Below are 18612 nucleotides of genomic sequence, written 5' to 3'. Positions count from 1 at the left end.
GTAAAGACTCTCACTCTGTATTCAAGGACAAACACTGAACACACTCAAATATGCTACTTTGTATGACAGATGTGTCAGAACACATTTCGAAAACACAGATCATTTTGAAAGGCATTTGTCAAGATTAAATCAGTTAAACCCCTGGTGACACTGAAAAATAACTAACTATAATATGTTTAGGAAGTTATAGCATTAGCAATCGGAGATAAAACCATGAGCAGAAAATGACAGGTGTGAAAAAATAAAATGACTGCAATTTGTTATTGTGTGATTTTCCATAATAGATCTGTAGAAGGGGAAAAAAAATGAGATTTAGAAACTATACATGTATTAAAATTCTCATAAACAGTGCTCTCTCTGCCTTTAATTCTTTCACCCTGAAGAATATTAACTTAAAAATGTTTTCTTCAGCAGCTATACAGGAAGGCATAATGATCACTGCCCTTCCCCAAACCTATTCCTTTTTTAAGGAGGTTACCCAATAACAAAGTTCTAGATTTATGAAGTGGCAACGTAAGATGTTGTTAACATATAGATAAACCCCTCTCAACATCCAAGTACAACCTCCTTTTACCCAAATGTTACAGGTAACAGCTATAATTCTCAATTAAATGAGGTATTAGATCAATCCCTAAACTGTCTGATCAATTCAGAGCTAATGATCTGGGTGCATAGCCAAAGCAAAATGAAAAGAAAGTGGCTCTGCATAAGATACAAAAGCTTCAGTTAAGGTTAAGTGAATTGAAGATAAAGAGGATTTGAAAAGCTGTAGACAATTTTGAGATACGATCAGTAATATGTGCTGACTGCCCCTCCTAACACTTAACTTCTGGGAAAAACACCAACTGAAGTAAATTGTGATTCAGCTCTTATTCACTCTCCTCCATGAAAGCCTCTAACTGTCCAGACTTAGTAGAGACAATTTATTCTAGTGTGTCAAATACTATTCTGGTGTACTGATTCTATTATCCACAATAGGGGCACGCAAGTGAATACACAAGTCTGGCAGATTGCCACGGATGAGAAAAAAGTATGTTTAACAAGTTCTGCCTGGCTGCCGAAGGTGTTCAGCACAAAAACTGCCAGCCTCAAACTGACTTAATCTTTGCAGTATGGCTTTGAAGAGAGTTGTACTGTATTTAGAAGAAAAAAAAGTGTCGTTGTCTTAGAAAAGGCTAAGTAGTACTGTATATAAAACGTCAATACATAAGAACCACTTCAGCATGAAAGTAGTGAAAATTACAGGGTTCATCTACACGTTCACATTTACTGCACAGTAACCTGAAATTACTGTGCAGTACAGGCACGCATCTACACGTGTGCGCCTGTACCGTGCAGTAACTATAATGACTTAGGCCGAACTGCATGATGCAAGTATCAAATTTATGCCTGATTAATTACTGCATGGTAACGCACATGCAGACACCTTACTGCGCAGTAACACTGTGCATGTGGACTGATTTGGGACTAACTATAGTCCCAAGCTAGACCACACACACACACACACACACACACGCATACGCACACGCACACGCACACGCACAGTGTTAACGCTCTTTAACGCCTGCACATGTAGATGCTGACCTATTTCCATTTACTGCAAAGTAATGCACACTTAGACACGTCCACAGGGTATGATTCAAGAAGGACTTCTGGTGACAATTTTGTATAGTGCAGCACACACACAAAAAAATTAAAGCAGAGTGGCTGCTCCAGTTCTCACTGAAGTCAATACGACTTCAACCCTAGAAGCGAGCTAGTGTCCACATGAATCAGCTAATCACCTGTAGTTTGATAGTTTAAGAATCAGGCTAGAAACGAAATAATTATTTTACAGAAGCCTAGTAAAGACTGAAAGGTACAGAAATGAGTATGTTCCTAGACGGACGCTGAAAAAAATATGGAAAGATGACACAATATTTTCAACCAGAAGTTAAAGCAAATACTATGTAAAACCCCAGTATGGTTCTCCTGAAGGCATCTGGGATTTTGCTTCTCATTAAAATAAATCACAGCTAACTCAGACAATACTTAGTACATGGACATTGTATTTAAAATATTTCCTAATCATAAACTAGAGGAAACGTTGGAGAATAATTCACATATTGTGGCTGGCATTAAACTATTTAAAAACATTCAATACAGACATATCAACAGAAAAAAAATACAAAACTCTTAAAAGGTTCTTAGTGTTTATGCCCATTTTTGTTGCAGGAAAATCCATCTTAGGACAGCATAATAACTTCAGTGGCAGGCACTGGTTTACAATTAATTGCCATCTGGGATTAATACTGGAACTGCATAAATATTCACAGGAAATATGAACATTATGTCCTATCTAAAAGAAGACAGCATCCAAGGGGAGCATTTTGTAACAGCTTAGGTTCATTTATATAGTTCAGCTATGTTGAAATTGCCACCAAGTAGTTTGAAATATTTACAGCTGAACACCAGACTGGATTAAAAATTTTTTTTTTTTTAAATTAAGAAACACCCACACAAAAAATGTATCCCTAAAATTAGAATTTATCCCTCCATCTGGTAAGCGTTATAAGCAACTTCTCAGTGACAAATATACTCATAGTAGGAAAGATCAATTCTGATACCAAACTAAAAATGTAAAGAAAGCTAAAACTGCACACATCTATTAAGCAGTCTCTGCTTTAAATATATTTAGAAGATATGGAGCATGTCTACTTCATAAAATTCTAATTATTCAAAACTTTTGAAACATTCTCCAAGACAATGGTAATAAACAGGCCCAGTCCTTGACTTCGTTCATGTGTATACTAAGTAGAATTTTGTCTAATTTAGAAAGAATTACAAAAGTATTTAATGTAGCTACACTGTCATAAGAAGCACTTTGTTACAAGAAAGAATATATTCTTATTAATAGAAATTTACCTTGCAGTTCTGCAGGAGGCGGATGAGATGCTCAAAGCAATTGCTGTTAAGGAAAATTGCCTGCAGAACAGGCCTGTCTGTGCAATCTAACATGGCTGTGATGGTGTCTATAAAAATAAAAAAATACATCAAACAAGTAGTACACTAATCTTTTAATTTGCTTTCCTTAAAATATCCATTTGATAAAAAAGAAAAATACATAGCACACAAAATATATTGTATTACAAACCACAGTCAAATATTATTAATGTTTTGATGAAAGTAAGTGAATTGGTGCATAAACCAACAGGTCTAGAGAACATTTTAATCTAGCAGAAATGAACACACAACCTACTAAACCTGGAAACATTTCAGCAACCAAACATCTTCGATTGCCTTTGGGTTCTGATTAAAATCACTGTCGTTTACAAGTATAAAGCAGCATGTTTTTCATATTTAACACCTATGCTCATATTTGCTTCCTCATTAGCAAATCATTCCTCAACATTACAGTGCAGTCCTATTTTGCCAGTGCTGTGTATCACCTCATTCTTCTCTCAAAATACTGAGAAAATTAAAGTGCTTGGGGCTATAGATGTTTTTAGTTTACATTTTCACATTCTGCTTCATCAGCTTAAGAAATTAATACCAACCTGTGCCAGGGGCACAGGATCGGAAGAGGGGGAAGCCTCGCTCAGAGGCAAACCCCAGACCGTAGAAAAAAAAAAAAGAAGGAAACAGCATACCTGTTTCAGGGGCTGGGAGGAGCAAGGAAACATAAGGCGAGAAACCGACCGCGGGGTTTGTAAAATGTGCCCATATACAGCTGGAGCTGGGTGACGTCATGATGAGATGCCGCCCGGCGGAGATGAAAGGAAGCCGTGAAAGTGCAGGAGGGCCACTGAAGACTGGAGGAACACCGGGGAACCACTGGATAGAGGGCATCTAGCCGCTGCAGCTGGCAGCAGCAGCAGCAGCAACAGCAGCAGCAAAGGATCCCTGAGCCGGATTAGACCGGTGGGGATCGAAGACACTGGCAGGGGAGCCAGCAGGAAGGCTGGCAGCAGCGGCGGCAGCAACAGCAGCAGATACACCAGCGGTGGTGAAGGCAGCTGGAGCGGCAAAGGATCCCCGAGCCAGATTAGACTGGTGGGGATCAAAGATGCCAGCAGGGGAGCTGGTAGGAAGGCCAGCAGTGGCAACAGCAGCAGCAGCGACTGCAGTAAGAGCTGTGGGGAACCCCAGTGTTAGAGAAGCCCGGCAGGGATTGGAGGAGTCAGTGGAGAGACTGGCAGCGACCACTGGGAGAACCAGTGGGAGAGCCCCAATTCGGGGCAGCAAGGGGCTGCAGTTCCCCATCTGAGGTGAAGCTCGGGGGAGAAAACAGAGACCCCCCAGCTGGGGTGGAAGTGTGGGTCCTGACTCACAGGGCGCTCTAACCTAGGAACATTAGGGGCAAAAGGGTTATTAATCCCTCACTGGGGTGTTCCGTTTCCTTTGGGGTTGCCCCTCCCTTCCTTTATTCTCTTCTCCCACGCTTCTTTGGTAGTCACAGTGCTGGGTTTAGGTCGTTGTTGATGCACGTCGGGAGATCTAGAGGTCACCATCGAGCAGCAACATGGAGACCAGGGAAGATACCAGCAGGGGATAGATAGCCACAACCAAAAGGAAGAAAGAAGATCCAGAGGCCCGTCTCAAAGGGTGGCACAGGGTTGGGGTATAGGGGAGGTTGGAGCCCCATAAACGTCTGCCAGGACGTGTGACAGCCCAGGAGGCAACCTCACAGGAGACCCCTCCACTGAAGAACCAATCAAAGTTGTGGCAGGCGAGTTAGGGGATTATCCTGAAGACAGCTGAGGTGCACCCTGGGGTCCGCACATGGGTCCCTGGCAAGCTAGAAAAACTGCTCAGGCGAAGGCGGCGTGAGAGCGTCTAACAGAGTGGAGGCAGGTACACAACCAAACAGGTTACAATCAATGGTTTAAAACTATTGTCCTAATGATTCCTTTTACAACACTAACAACTTCAAAACCTTAATAAAGTACACAATACTCCAGTTATTCTTGTATCTTTAAGATACTATTGCATGGAAGCTGTTACCAAAGGCTAGCATACACGCAAACCATTTAATCTTTATTTTGTATTCTGGGGCTGTTGAACCTAAAAGATCTTCACTGTAACATCCTCATGCCAAACTTTAATGAAGTCGTAATTTTTTTTTCACATCTTTTCTTGAAAAAGCAAAATGGAATGTGTCTGAATCAATTTCAATTATAAGGAAACATTCTGTTTCACATAACAATTACATTTCTACTTGTTCTATTTCTTTTTTAAAAAATTAACTAAGCAGATTTGGAGGAATTACATGGATGTATCACTCACTGAGCATTTGGATCTGTAGTGCTATAAATCTGCTCTCCCACTGTCTAGATCTTCTTGGGTTAGGCAAAGCTGAATGGTCTGAATTAAGTAATTTGAAATAGTTCTCCAATATGCTACTGGTCTCCACTTGTCGCTGGTCTGAACTGCTGGTCAGAAGGATATGCACTACTTCTGTCAGGCACTTAAGAGTCAGTTCTGCCTTCCTATTCACTTCCTCAGGGTTCCTATCATCCCAGGTATCACAGTCTGCCAAAACACGCATCAAGACTTCCATGGTGGCAGGAGATATCGCCTGAAGAGCATTTCTCTGAAATACAGGATAAAAACAATTGTATCTTAAATCAAAAGCATCAAGTCCCTTCCAAATAGTTACAATGACAACTCTGATTTCTGAATTCCCTGAATTAAGTACTTTGAACTCTAATAAAAATGGTACTAATAAGATCACTGTTAGAGTACCTCAATATTCAACTTTGATTCTGTTGATCACCATAATGTATAGGTCAAATCCTGGTCCTCTTATCACTTGATTAGATCTATTAGCTTCAATAAGAACATTTATGGGGAAAAATAGGGGTTTCCCATATACAGCATGAGTACATAATGTATATAAAATGAAAAAAAAACTGTTAATGAATGAATAGGCTTACACTGAGACTATTGATACATATATACAAGACCACCTAAACAAAACAAAACAAAAAAATCAACAACATGCTGAACAAAATGTTCAAAAAATCTAAAATGTATGTGTGCGAGTGACAATACAAATCAAGTAACTGAAAACAGACATATTTGTATATGCCGTTTTAGAATTGTGTGCACACAGTATTTTGGGGAGTTTGTTTTGTTATAGTTTTATTTTAATAAATTATTTTGTCTTACTGCAAGATGCTCTGAACCTTTGTTTGGAAGAGGGACATATAAATATAATAAACACATAAATAAATAGTATTATGTGCAACTGCACATCAGATAAGCAATTAAACACTCCTGGCATTCTTAACTACTTTGAAATTGTTGTACTATATATAATGTGCATGATTAATGCTCCCTCCAGATCTCAACTTCTACATTTCTCTATCCCTTTCTTTGGTTTTACATTAATATTCTTCAGTCATAGGGTTATTATGAGTTTTAAGATTAAATAGAATCTTATTTTAGTTATAGTTTCATAATTTTTGTACCCCACGCAATTTTTGTAGGACAGGGTACCACCGCACTGTGCCGCACAGATATTCTTAGATGTCATCTGATAACCTTTTACAAACTAAATTGGATAGAATTCAAATTGGTATTATTTTGACAACAAAGGTAATATGCTCTTACAATCTGCAGTCATATTTTACTAGCCTGGAGTTGCACAGAGAAAATAAAACTTCCAAAAGATAATCAATTACTAAAAAACAGCAATGGTGTTTACTTGTGGCAAATTCTTGAGTACTTTGAGAAAGCAGGCACAACACAGTGCAGCATCATCTGATGGTCAGAGAACAGCATTTTTCCAAAGTTTACCCAAAAAATTTTGCACAGGATGTTTGCATCTAAATCAAATACAATTCAGGGATTTATATAATTCCTAGTCTTCCTCACCTACTCTTTTAATGCCACTTATGCTACCTTAGCACAAGCCTCAGTGAAGCACAGGTACACTTCAAAAGCCTTCCTCTGAAATACTAAACTTGATGATTTAGTGAAGTGCTATTGCATTACAGTCTATTCTTATATTCTTTTCTAAATTTGTTGGCGCACGGTCACACACAAGTAGTCCTTTAGGTTAGAACATTATGCTCATTGTGCCAACAGAGAAAATCATGTTCTTGGTCCAGCAGAGGTATTTTACTGACTCTCATACAATTTCACTCAGCCTACTGATGATCTTGTGCTTTGAGAATATATAGTATCCAATCAATGAGAACCTCCCACTGATACAGTTACTCCCTCAGTATGGGTATGTCTACTTGGATATTGGGATTTAATATTAGACTATATCTGTATGTTTGAAACTGTTCAGTCCAATTTCCTGTACCCTTTCTTGTCACATGATAGTTTAAAAGTATATGCACTATGTACTAACAAACACATGCAAGCTTACACAGTTGCATGTATATAAAGCATGAAACAATTTCCAACAGCAAGGAAGTGTTAATATACCACCCAGCACAATGAGCCTCCAATCCTTGTAAGGCAAGTGAAGAAATAATTCACATTTAAGCATGGATAGTCTTCTTTTCTGCAATAAGTCTTTGTATATTGATGAATACCCTATAAAACTAAAACTATAGATCTTATATGTTGAACAGAAATTGAATTCTACAGGTTTAAGTTAGTTAATAATAGTTTCCAATATTGTCCTTACCTGTCCACCAGCCACAATGGCTCCAAAGAGATGTAGCAGACAGCATTTAAGACTTTCCTTAAGATGCTCACTTTCTTGAAAGCATTCTGATTGAAATAAAAGGAAAAGTAATTTGTAAATCCCAAAATAAGAAAACATTACAATGTCTTCCCTTCAAAGAAAATAGAAGCACAACATAAAATCTTCTTCATTCTTTGTTACAGAGAAGCTTTTAAACAGTTTCAACAATATACTACCATACTTGCTCAAATCCAAGACAAGGGTTTTTTTCCCCAATTGAGCATTGGGGTTGGGGGGGGGGGGGGTAGTCCCTTGTCTTGATTTGAGTACAAGTGTGGGTTACTGATAGTACTACAATAGTTCCCCTGAAATCAACAAAGCTACATGTCTATTTCATCTGATGATCGATACTAAAATTTCTAATTAGATGCTTACTTCATTCCAATTCTGTTAAAAATATGCAAGGACTCTTCCAAAAAGAAATCTATTCAAACATATAAAGTCTAATCTAATGTACATATTCTCTCCCTGATTTCAGTGTAGCTATGTTAAGCACCCATTGCCTATTGTTGTACATGCAAAGTTAATGGGAAAAAACCCTTGTTGACTCCAATAGTAGTATGCACAGGCCCATAATCTTCTTAGCAGTCTCTTGAAAGTTAATTGTCCTTCATCTTTGTTCGTACCATACCCGAACATAAACCATTTACAAATAGCCTTAGCAATTTCTCTTAACAATAAACATTAACCTGGAAGTTGTTGCTATAGCAATAACCTCAAAATAGCTTCAACTAAAGCCACAATCGATTATTATGTTTGGAATTAGTCCTTGAGAAACTTTCAGTAACAACACAAGCCAACACTGTTAAAATGTCATTTTCACAAAGCTTGAATTGCCAGGCAAAAGGTAGAAATAAGTGCTATAATCTAGTAATTACATCTGTGCCTAACTAAATGTTTCTGTGCACACAGTAAAAAATTTCTGTGTGCATTACCCCACTTCAAAAGAATATGGAGAAACAGCTACCATTTTTTTTTCCTATTTCTCATTCTGTGCACTTTCTCAAACTCTTGAAACTAGTGTATATTGCCACATAGGAAAAAATTACCTATAAACATTTCCAAATGATAAATCTTTAGACTAGATCCCCACCCTTAAATCAGTAATTTGTGCTCATGACCAGGCTGATGCACCTAAGCCTTCTGCTATATATGCAAATTTCTACTATTAACCACTTGGGAGCTGTAACAGGTATCCAAGTTTCTTTTCAGCTATCTTTTTATGAGAAATATAGAAACACAGAAGTGCTTCATCTATTCCAGGAAGGCTGACGGATAGTTAACGACCTGGACAACAGCTAAGATTTGTTTACAAGGATCTGTTTACTTTGCAACCAGAAAGAAATGTCACAGGAATGTATTATGGTCCCAATTCATAATAGCAGGAAAGCACGTGCTTAAACCTCAGTAACTTCAATGGAACTTAAGCACATCACTTCTTCTACCATGGAACCCCTACCCCCGGCTGCCTGGGCCATGTGAACTGACGCAGAGCCAGATGACCCAGCCCAGCAACAGAGCTGCACTGCCTCCTGGCCTGCTATGGCCGGTCTGTTTGCAGAGCCCCTGATGATCTACTGCAGAACCGCAGGGTTCCATAGAACACAGTCTGGAAACCACTGGTACAAAGGATCATGAAAAACCGGTTTAGAAGGCAAAAATAAAAATCAAGACTTGGTTCACACCTACATTTCTCAGTACAGCTACATCAGTCTTGAAAATAAGCCTTAAACCCCTAAACCAACACACATATCTATCTATGCTGGCAAGAGTCCTAATGTGAATGCAGTTACACCACCAAAATCTCCTTTCCTAGAATACTTATTTCATTCAGGGAACTGGTATAAACTACACCCACAAAAAACTCTTTCAATGATAGATGCTGTAAAACCATTAGGAAGGTCTGCCTATATAGCTGTACTGGAAAACCAATTAGGCTGAACACAGACACTTGGGGAGGTTAAATCAGGTTCAAAATGGTTGCCCAGTTTAAACCTAGCACATCCCAGTGCTGAACTTACACTTACAGACCCAATCGCTGTGACTGGCAATCAGTCTAAACTGCTAACTGTACAGAATTTCCATGTACACAAACTGGTCTTAAAATTGCAGAACCTGGTTTAAGATAAACCTGGATATATGCAGTATCAAACGTATTTGATTTAGGACAAACCAGTGCGTAGAACTTCTGTACCCTTTCCCTGCACAGCCTGGGGCTGGGAAAACCCAGCCACTGACCCCAGTCCCTGGGCTGCTCTTTTCATCCCCCTTCCTCTCCCTCTCCCACACTGGGCTATGATTTTTGCCCCCCAGCCCCTTCCTCCACCCCTCATGACGCAAGCCCTCCCCCCTCCCCAGAAGCTTGCTGGACATCCAACCCCCTCCCCGCTAGTCCCCCATCCTGACTTACCTGATATCAGGCAACCATTTTTAACTGATTTAACTGCCCCCTAACATCCCAAATGTCTATACTTAGCCTTCATACTTGGATAAGCCCTAAAGACTACACCAAACAGAGACTCAGGGTGTGTACACACAATCAAATCACCCAGCACAGCTCTCCCAGGTTTGTTTTCTTGAGAGAAAAACTGACCTGCACAGAAGTTCAGACAGAAAAGCAAGGAGCCTTCAGTACAGATGCTGGACAGGCAGGGGGTCGTGCACCACGTAGCCCAGCAGAGAGCTCTGCCGTAGAGGTGCACCGATACATCAGTCCAATATCAGATCGGCACTGATAAAGAAAATCTATTGCATCAGAAATCAGCCTGATGCGGCTGATAAATTCCTGTACATTCGCGCAGCAGCACCACAGCGTGTAGGCAGTTAGGAGCACAGCCCGGCAGGTTGAAGAGCTGCCTGCAGCTGGTAAGTCTGTTGTAGTACAAGGGGAGAGGAGAAGGAAGAGGCGTGGGGGCGCGGATCAAAGCCCTTGTGGTGAGGGAGACGAGGAGCTGGGGCTGCCCACCTGGGGTGCGGCAGAGCACAGGATGGATCTGCAGCTCATCCAGGGGGCATGGAGCAGGGCTCCTGCTGCTGCACGCACCCTAGGATGGCATGGGGGGTGGGGGGGGACTTGTACCCTGGATATGAATGGGGTGGGGGGCGGGAGGGGAATCGGGCTGGACTGCAGCTGCAGGCTGGGGTCAGGGCTGTGTTAGGCTGTTCCCTGCACGTGGGAGTTGTGCTCAGGGTAGGCAGTGGCAGTGCTAGGATTAGGGTTACAGAGGAGGGCTGCAGCCACACCAAATTTCACTGTAGCTGCCCCATAACCCTCCACCCAACACCACTGCCACCCACCCAGAACAGCCCCTGTATGCCGGGAAGAGCCCGGAAGAGCCCCAGCTCCAGCCTACAGCTGCATCCCCCCCTTGCCCCTCCACGGAGATGCGGGGCACCCCTACTCCCGTGCCCTCCCAGGGTGCACGCAGCAGCAGGAGCCACCCCCGCAACCCACACCCCCCAGACAAGCTGTGGCTCCATCCCGCGCCTCACCACAGCTGGGTAGTCCCAGCCCTACCCCCACTCCCTCCCTCACCGCAGGGGCCTTGATCTACCCCCCCATGCCCTCTCTCTCCCCCCTCCCCTTTTACCACAACAGAATTACCAGCTGCATGCAGCTGTATCAGAAATTGGATCAGTATTGGCCAATATGCCTCCTAAAAAAAACAGTTATCGGTACTGGCCCCCAAAATCTCTATTGGTGCACCCCTATTTTGCAGGCCTTTTTTTCCTTCTTTAAGTGAATGTAGGCACATTCAGAGAAGGTGAGGTTGGATTCAGTGCCATGCACAAAAGAGCCCCCAGCCTTTCCCCTTCCCCATGTTGTGTTTCAGCCTAGCTAAGGTTGTGCAGGGAGTATTATGATTCCCTGCATCCAAGTACTAAAGGGTGATTCAGGCAGGAAACAAGCCAGAAGTCATGTCTCCCTTTGGCAAATCTGTAACGCTAAGAACATTTGGACTATACAATATGGAGTAGTCACAACTACATTTAATGACTTCACACCAAAAACAAAATGGCTTAAAGCAGGAATTACCAAACTATGGTTCAACGAGCATTTGAAGTTTATACTTGTTGTTTCTATCTGTTGAATCGCATTAAAGTTTAATATAACTTACAAGCTCAGAAAGTCCGTAATACCATAAACGCAGATACCAAGATGATGATACTAAAGACAAAGCTAAAGTCTTAAATTCAAGAAGGACAACAAATAACTTCATCAAACTCATCTTGGAAAGGGTACAGAAGACTTTTGACACTTATCAAATATTTACAATGGGAATTAAACTATGTCAACAAGAAGTCTGTTTCTTGAACAGTGATCATTACTAAATGAGTAATATTACTTACGGTAAAAGAAAGGGACAAACTCCACAGTAAGAGAGGCTGGTTTATACTTCTGTCTGCTCTTTTCAACATTACTAAGAATTCGTCTACAATTAAAAAAGAAAAGATACATAAGAGATATTAGAGATAAGGTTTTTGGGACATGTTCATAGAGACCTTGAATAAATAAAATATATCTTTATCCTACAAGAAAAAAGGAAAGAATAAAATAGTTGCATCCAAAATAAGTAATCACTGTTAATCATGTATTTACTGCTCCACATTTAAAAATGGCTTAATTTTTTAAAATATGGTTTTGATTTAAAAAAACAGTAATCTGTTATTTTACTTTACTATTGCAATGAGTCATCAATTTAAGGGGCAGGGCAAGCTTCTATGACAGGCAATCTGACATGGGAAAGAGAACTTTTGAAGAAAAGAAACAGTTCAATTTTAAAGAAAACATGATTCTTTTTCCTTTTTTTTTTCTTAGCTTCTTCCTGCCAATACAGAAATAATGGGTCATGCTTTAGAATCAAGAAAGTAATAATGAAAGCTTGAAGTGTATTAGTTGGTGGCAAGCTCCCTCTAGTTTATATTCAGATTTAATTTTAAACACACGGGCAGGCAACCAGCATATGTATTTGTAGTTATAAACAAATCTTATTTATTCACATACCATTCACACCTCTCCCCCAAAAACCATGCCTTCCAAAATTGGGGAAAATGATTTTCTACCCAGAATAGAAGCACTGAAACACCACAAGATGCCTGCTGCTTATTTTCCTTCGATTCCAACAGAAGCAGATCCAGACAGGGTGTAATGATATAGCTGCACCCTGCTTTGATTCCTGCTCTACCAATAGTTTGAAACTAACTGTCCAAAAGCAGCAATGGCATTTCTATTCACACAGCACTGACAGGATCAACTGGCTTAACAGCTCATTATCATTTATCTGATTCCTGCTAATTGTTCTTCACTGTAAAGGTGATAACAACCCTCTCTCCTTTTAATGGTTTGGATGTTCCACTAATCAAGGTATCCTTTGTTCAGCAATTTTGTTATCTGTTAGCTACTCCTGGTCCCTCTCAGCCAATTTTGCAGCTCTGTAGACTGTTAACAGATCTTTTCAAAATCCTATACTTGTCCATGCAATCCAGTCTTCAGCAGCAACTATGGCTTCATCTTTTGGCTGTGCAGCCAAGAGCTACTGACAGTTCAGCTGTAAAAGGGTTAAAACTGTGGCTTTTGCCTGAGCAGTGAAGGGACAATAAGTTGAAAATTAAACTCTGTCCCTAGTCTGTGCACGCTGCACTCTGGAAAAACCATTTTTTCCTTCATTCTGACTTAAGAGACACAGCTTGTTTTTCAGATCTGGGATGTGTGTGGGGGGGTTTTTTGGGGTCTTTTTTTTGTAAAACAAGTAGTTTCAATTAGATCTTTACTACATTCAGATGAATACTGGAATAGAAGCCAGAGCACATGGCACTGTTTCCATAGTATGGGACTTTTATGACTCATCATGAACTTGTACATCTTCATTATATAAAATATTAGGCATTTAAGATTATATACATTTAAAATGCATTAAGCACAAACAATAAGATACATTGTAGCTAAGACAGTGTTACAAGAGCAAAAAGTTAAAATAGTTTATATGAAGAAAGAACCTAGTGAACTGTGGGCAACCATGCCTTACTGTATGAAATTAGAATCTCAACATCCTCCAAAAATACAAGGAGCACAACTTGTGATGTATGGTTTTTTTGACATTGTACACAGTAAGTAGTGCCATTGTGTGATTCATCAAGATAACACTAATTAATTAGGATACTAAAATATGGAACTATTTTAATACACTTGCAGATACTGCCATATAGGTTGCATAATGGAAATGTTATTTTATTATATGTATAATTATAAGAGTGTGTATGTGCACGTACACACACAGACAGAACACACACAAAGGTAGAATGAGACGGCATGTGTGAAAGTGTGAATGTGCACACAAGAACACAAGGGAGGGGCAGTTAGCCATGTCAGTCTGAAGTCAGGCAGAAGATAGTCTGTAAGGTGCCACTCTGTCCTACCTGGTTCAGAGGGGCACAAGCTTTTGTAGGAAGCAGATGCTTGTATTATGAACATGTGATGAAGTTACGCTGTCGCCTATGCTAACTTATGCCTCTTTGAACCAGTTAGTGCCACCTTGCCCTGCCTTTTATATATGTAATTATATTAACATGTCCATTATGCCTGTTCTTAGCATGTAGGAAGAGGATGCTGACCTTCCTTTTTTTAAAATCATTTATGCAACCTTTCTGGCAGTGTCTGCAAGATAATCAAACAGTTCCAAATTTTCATACCATAATTAATTATAATGTTATGTTGATGAATCTCACACATACACAAGAACACCCAAGTTCTTCAGAAATAAAAAAATTACTTAAACAAAAAACTAGCTAACTGCTCCTACACAGTAACTATAATTACTGGCCACTGTTCTACAACCTCCTGCTCTTGAAATGGAACAGATTTAAAAAAAAATAGTCCTGTTGAGGGACTTTGCTCAAGTTTCACACATTCATTCTTTTTTTTTTTTTAAGGAAATCTCACAAAGGACTTAGAGACGAAAATTATAAATCTTTCTGTTAAGGGAAGCATGATAATACTTATTATTATAGACTGTCTCAACTGATTCAACCCTCCAAGTGGATTTAAGGAGGAATGCTACTAATTATAATAAGTTATCAATATATAAATGTATCTACTATACCTGCAAAAGAGAGAATGCACATGGAACAAGCATCTCATTATACAAATTGAGGCAAAGCCTATATTTGTGCAGCAGTTTATCAACTAATTAAGTACCGTAGAAGTATCATTGTAAAAGTTTACTAAAACAAGGATGTACTCTTTAATGCTTATTCAAACTGTAGCTTTGAATTGCTACCCATTTTTGGCCAAAATATTTAGGGCCTTGCTTGTTTGTTTCCATTAGGAGGAGAGACTGATCACACAAGTCAGGTATTTCTCAAGTGTTTCTCAAGTGTAAAGTGTTTATTTGCAAATCATTTACACAATTCTCTATTCATGTACCCACCTGAAAGAGAAGCAAATAATTTCTAGGCCTCTCTCTTCTGTATGCCCCAAGGGGCTCTGGTTCTGTCCCCCTGCTTTTTCTGAGGTCCCTACTACACATCACATATGTTATGAAATTAACTGGTTAATCACGCAATAAAATTCAGACCCCCCACATGAGCAAAAGAATTTGCACACAATAAAAATGACTATCCATCCAGGTATAAATTTAGTGCTCGAAATTGTGTAACAACTCTATAGCTGGTTTCTACCCAGCTTTAATTTGAATGTGTAGCAGGGCCCTCAGGGCCACTCTTAAAACAGTGTGTTGGCTTTCTGTTTTTTACACTCACAGATGTAACCAATTAGTACTCTAGCCCTCCTGTTTCACAATTAGTCTCAGGGTCTGAATGTCTGAAAAAAAATTCCAACAGAATAAAAGGTGATAGTCATACAGTATACAAGAACTTCAATATTATTGTAATGAATATCCCAATAGTGCCAATAAAATAAACAGTATCTATTTCTACTTCGTATATATTCAACAACAATTAACATATTTTAAGCATTTTTAAAGATAAGCAGAGGTCCAAAAATATTCTGATAGAATGATTCTATCTACATTTTCAAATGAAGATACGAGCGCAAGTATAATTTCATCCACAATTTTTTTACTATTCCAATTATTTGAACCTAGCATAAAGAAAACCCCATTAATCTGCTATAAAAATGGTTCACAGAAATCCTCAAGTCTGGATCCTAACTGTCTACTCTCCCCAGCTTTCAAAAATTAAAACTGAGTTTTGGCTGGAACTGGATATATTAGTACCCTGACATTTTTAATAAATTAGGACGCTTGCTTCAAATGAGAGATTTTCTTGGATAATACATTCATGTTTTCAGTAGAAATACATCTCTGACCAAGTCAATTGATATCAAAACTAATCCTCAATTTTACAACTGAAAAATGCAAGAGCACAGAAGTTTTGGTGTAATTAATGTTTCATTTTGGCTTGACACTGGAGAATCCCAGTTGTGCTTAAACTCTTAAATAACACCACAGTGACATTTTAAAGTAATTATCATAATATTGAAATGTACCATGTTAAGTCATACGTACCCTGCAATTCTCTGTCTCCAATTTCGATATGGATCATAGAGACTTTCACAAAAAGCCAGTGCATGTCTTACAAATTCTTCTATAGGTGTTTGATCTGCCACTTCTTTCTCTTTTGTTTTACTTTTTAACTGAGAGAGGGAAAATACAGAATTGTAGTCATAATGTTCCTAGAAACTTTTGTGAACTGAGAATCCAATAACAAAAGTTACATCTAGGATGCTCAAAAGAACCAGAGAACATTGGGTGTCCTATTATCTCCGTCTTTCATAGGCACTGGGACACCTACCTCCTCTAGGCTCCTTTGAAAACCAAGACTAAGCATCCATTCACTCTATTTTCTGATATATGCAATACAGAATGTACCCTCAGAACAGGTACCAACTCAAAATACCATTTCCTCCACGATATACATTCATACAAGCCATCAACTCACTTGATCCATAAGGAAAACAAATGTTAAATATTCCCTTTCCAAAAAGTTAACAATGGCTGAACTCTGAACAGGCAACAAAAATTAAAGTACTGAGATCATCTCTGAACTAAAAGAACTAATTAATTTTAAAATAAATTATTTAGCTTATTCACTTGAAATGTACTTAAGAACTGTTTTGTTGTGATTCATTTTCAGATACCTATAAAGCATAACTTAAATATACTTGTGATAGCTTAAGTCTAGGGACAGCTACATATAAATATGTAATACCTGATCCTCCTTTTCATCCTCTTTAATGAAATCTGGAATTTATCAAAATTTATCTAATTAATTAAAATGCTCTGAACTTAGTATTTCAAAGCACTTTGATGAATAAACCTTGCTGCAGAGTGTTCCATCAAGGTAAACAGGCATCACCATTAAAAATGTTAAGCCATTTTAAAGCCAGAAAAAAAATGAGACAGCGAGAGAATATGCAACTGACTGCAAGTCGCATAAGAACTTTGTGGCAGAGTTCAGAAAAAATTCAGTTCTCATAGTTCCCCATCTTAAGGCCTCAATTCTCCTTTCCCACCAACCCTGCCATCCACAAATGTGTATGATAATTGTACTTGTACATACCTGCTGAATATACAGAGTAGTCATCGTGATGACATGGTTTATGTAGGAGCACATGCCAATCTCCTCCACATTAGCCAAATTTCTGTAGGACCAATATCAATCTCAGTCATTTTTATGCTGTAACACTTTTTAAAACTAGCCCCTAATGCTTATCTTAGCTTTTAAGAATAAATTACAAAAAGTGTCAGTATTTCAAGAAAATTTCCACAACAATATTTTTTAATATTGAAATGTTTATTCACCTCACTTTAATATACTGTAAATATTTCAGAGCTGGAAGAAAACTTAAGTACAACCAGAGCTCTGACTACAAGCCAGTTTTAGCTGGGTGCTTGGATTTTGGGTTAAGTTGATTTACAGAGCATTCCAAATACAGAGATCAGAGCCTGATACGGAAAATAACAACTTCTATTTCTCCCACACTGTTAGACAACACAAGAAAACTAATGACTTAACTACTAATGGTTCCTAAACCTTGAGCAATGTCCATTACCAGTTTCTATGTCTCTAAAGGAAGAAAGGAAACTATAAAAATATTTTTAGAACACCAAATAAATCATAAAGGCAACAGAAAACCACATTCAATATGGATGGTATACAAACATTTCTCAACCTTAATGACAAGCCACTAAAATCAGGAACTCAAAATGAAACGCTTCAGAAGACATTCCCTCTTTTTTTGAGGGCCATTTTTAAATAGCTTCAAAGGCACCTGAAGCACTTCAAACAGAAGCTCTGTCCATGGTATTTGTTTGGTGAAAAGCAAAGCCAAGGGGGGATGGAATATCCCCACAAAAGAAGATTTTTTTCTTGAGGCTATCTTAGTCCCTCAACAGCTTCCAATCATGGGGAGATACTGGAGGCAACAAAGAACCTGGCCAAAGAGACTTTTCTCATCTGGTAAATATCCCTGGCCTAAGCAGTGTGGCCATATGCCCAATTTTCAACAGGTCAGTCCTGTTTTAAACACCTGGCCCAGGCATCTTATCAAAGCAATGCTTTTGTTTCATTTTCAGTGGAGCACCCAGGACTAGTGTTTTAAACAGGACTGTTTCATTAACCCCATGTTCTCCAGCCTGCTAAGCTGAAGAAAGCTCAGAAAAAGCTGAGCATCCCAGACAATACGCTATCCTCTGTTGAAACTAGTGAAAGGAAATACGGTCACCCTGTCCATAGTGTGTGAATTAAAAAGAACTCTGTGTCAATAAGCACTATTAGAAATAACTATGTCCACTAACATAATTTAAGTATAACAATTTACAATTTAGGAGGAGGGGACTCTTAAAACTTTATCACCACGGACATGTCTATACTACAGAAGGACTGCACTAAAGTACACCACAGTGATG

At 39.1% G+C, this 18612-nt stretch overlaps 1 protein-coding gene across 2 annotated transcripts in view; it reads right to left on the bottom strand.

The window, feature by feature from the left end:
- NBEAL1 (neurobeachin like 1) overlaps positions 1-18612 on the bottom strand; it is a 144931-nt gene that overhangs the window by 89921 nt on the left and 36398 nt on the right. For both annotated transcript variants that reach the window (XM_059727082.1, XM_059727083.1), the window contains exons 5-10: positions 17264-17345; positions 16210-16337; positions 12035-12117; positions 7625-7710; positions 5266-5572; positions 2905-3011 (exon numbers count right to left, since the gene is read on the bottom strand). In XM_059727082.1, the coding sequence (XP_059583065.1) occupies positions 2905-3011; positions 5266-5572; positions 7625-7710; positions 12035-12117; positions 16210-16337; positions 17264-17345 (793 nt within the window). The remainder of the gene's footprint in view (positions 1-2904; positions 3012-5265; positions 5573-7624; positions 7711-12034; positions 12118-16209; positions 16338-17263; positions 17346-18612) is intronic.

This window comes from Alligator mississippiensis, chromosome 4, assembly GCF_030867095.1.
Source record: "Alligator mississippiensis isolate rAllMis1 chromosome 4, rAllMis1, whole genome shotgun sequence".
NCBI lineage: Eukaryota > Metazoa > Chordata > Crocodylia > Alligatoridae > Alligator > Alligator mississippiensis.
Note: the sequence above shows the minus strand (reverse complement) of the source record. Positions and strands in the feature narration are given on the sequence as shown.